Source organism: Nicotiana tomentosiformis, chromosome 3 (genome assembly GCF_000390325.3).
Source record: "Nicotiana tomentosiformis chromosome 3, ASM39032v3, whole genome shotgun sequence".
NCBI classification, from domain to species: Eukaryota; Viridiplantae; Streptophyta; class Magnoliopsida; order Solanales; family Solanaceae; genus Nicotiana; species Nicotiana tomentosiformis.
Window position 1 is genome coordinate 116,317,885 of NC_090814.1, and position 2,563 is coordinate 116,320,447.

The 2,563-nt window shown below is 39.8% G+C and overlaps 1 protein-coding gene across 1 annotated transcript; it reads right to left on the reverse strand.

The window, feature by feature from the left end:
* Positions 1-785: 785 nt before the first annotated feature.
* LOC104108457 (short-chain dehydrogenase reductase 3b-like) lies at positions 786-2,011 on the reverse strand. The gene has a single exon (XM_009617497.4). It carries the CDS (start codon positions 1,742-1,744, stop codon positions 944-946), a length of 801 nt encoding a protein of 266 aa, XP_009615792.1. The 5' UTR covers positions 1,745-2,011; the 3' UTR covers positions 786-943.
* Between the last annotated feature and the right edge of the window lie 552 nt (positions 2,012-2,563).

Here is a 2,563-nt window from a genome sequence, read left to right on the forward strand (position 1 = left end):
AAGGAGAGGAAACTCAATTGAACTAAATTTCGATCGGATTGTATAATTTTGGCCACCACGCTGCCCCTAGAAGGACATCACTTTTAGCTTAAAATTTTGTATTTACTCTAAAAATTGAGTAACAATTAAACTTATATTGTGATTTTAAGGATATGTGATTTAACCCAGTACCAATTGATAAACAACGAATTAAATAGATAAATTGGACAATAAAATAAATCAAACCAGTCTGCAAACAATGCCTCGACCTCGATTCGAGATAGTCTCGAGGTTAGTTAATAAGAACAGTAGATGATAGAACACACATCGATGAACAGTGATGAACAGTAAGTAAAACAAAGAAAGCAGTGTATGTGTATATTCTTATCAGTGAATAATGATTATTATGCTTACAAGTGAATGAATCCCTCTTTATATAATAGAGGAATCCTAAATAAGGTGCAACTCTAATAACGGAAGTAGATCCCATGATTGGCACTAATAACCGCTTTGATTTGATCTGTTCCGGGATTTCCGCCGTAATCTTCGACCGGTTACTAATATCTCGCCATTCCGTTATTACGCCTTACTCGACGTTAGTCATGCTTGATCTCGATTGTTGCTGGCCTCGATCTCAATGAACACTTCGATCTCTAGGCTTGATGTTCTATCTTCGAGCTCGAGCCCGATCTATTATGAGGTTACCCTCGGGGCAACTCCTCTGCCAACGAAATTGAGTATGCCCGATTTCGACCGTAGACAAACGGTGACATCTTGATCATCAAGCTGTTACCGGAGAAATCATATTCAATAAATAAATAAAAAATCATATTCACTTTCTCTTATTTTGGAATACACAGATTTACAAACCCAAGCCCATTAGCCCAACAAAGATACAAGAGGAAATCTAAGCCCAAATTAACGGGGATGAAACACTAGAGCCCAAGCCTAAGGCCGAGAAAGATCAGGCAGGAGGATGAAAACCTCCATCGACAACCAAATTATGGCCGGTGACAAACTGTGAGTCGTCCGAAGCCAAAAACAAAACAGCATCAGCTACATTAGAAGCTTTTATAGCCGCCCCAGTTTTCAAGCAATTGAAGGAATCAAACAGTTTCTCTATCTCCTCCACACTCATCTTCATTGATTTCTCAAGCAAAGGTGTTGCCACTGCCGCAGGAGAAACACAGTTTACGCGTATACCGTACTTACCCAGTCCTTTACTTGCAGATTTCACCAATCCTAGTATTGCGTGCTTCGACATTGCGTAATCTATTTGCTTGGTTACTCCCATCGTCGCCGTCACGCTCCCCGTGCATATTATCTTCCCTTTCACGCCACCTTCCACCATGGCCTTCGCCGCGTGCTTCACACACGCCGCCGATCCCCGAACGTTGATCGCGAATAGATTGTCTAATGCATCCAGGTTAAAACCTAGGATGTCTTGTTCGTTATCGTTGGTGCTTGCAATTCCAGCATTGCTGAACATGATATCGACCCGACCGTGGATCTCCACCGTTGATTGTACCAAGGATTGGACCTGTTGCTCGTCTGTGACGTCGCATTTGATGAAACTGCAGTGACTGGAGCCGATAGATTCTGCAACTGACCGACCCTTTTCTTCTTGGATGTCAGCAATTACCACTTTTGCGCCGTGTTCAGCAAAGAGTCGTGCGGTGGCTTCGCCGATACCACTTGCTCCTCCTGTGATGATGGCAATTTTGCTGTCCAATTTTTTAGTCAATGATGGAATTGGGCTATCCATTTTTCTTCAACTTTTGGACTCAATTTTGAAGGTAATACTTTCGTGTTGGTGTATTTATACGTAAAATTGGAACTACCATCTTCTTGCACGTTGAAACTCTCAACAATTTGTTCGTTGGGAAAAGAAAAAATTGACATGTGCACTGTGGCAACTGCATAAAAATTAATGATTATGCTTAGGTCAAGGCCAACATCAGATAGTTGAATTTTGTGAGTTATTGAATTAGGAGGACTACCCTCAGTTTTGTCTCTTCATATGTTAGAATCAATGAGAATTAAGATCCCATTGCTTATTGTAGCCACCCTAGCCCTGTGGACCCGAGAGGGGACCAAACTTAGAGATATTTCATTTTCTTGTTATAATCCAGCAAAACCCGCCCATTTAGGCGGAAAAACTTGGATCACATGTATATGTGATTAACTAATGGAAGATGTTTCTAATTTTTCAAGATCTCATGTACCATATAATTAAAATATACATTAGCAACATGTTTTGAGCTAATAGCCTTTTTTTCTAAAGCATCCAATGTCTCCTTAGTACCAAAGCACCTTCCTATAATCATCCTTAAGTTTACGAAATGACCGACCAAGAAAACGAACTTGTAGATGCAACAAACACTTCATATGCGAGTTGTCATTTTCATGTGCTTTGTGATCAGATAATTAATGATAATATAAGCAAGCCACAATAATAAAGCTTTAACAATTAAATTATGCAGATTGTTTATAGAGCAGATAACTTTGTGATGGTACAATTAAATCATACTTCTCCCAATTACTGTAAAAAAATCAGTGTCAATCACACTACGAGACACTAGCA

Coding starts and splice junctions, on each gene's coding strand:
- LOC104108457 (XM_009617497.4), bottom strand. CDS start 1,744: ATGGATAGCCCAATTCCATCATTGACTAAAAAATTGGACAGCAAAATT.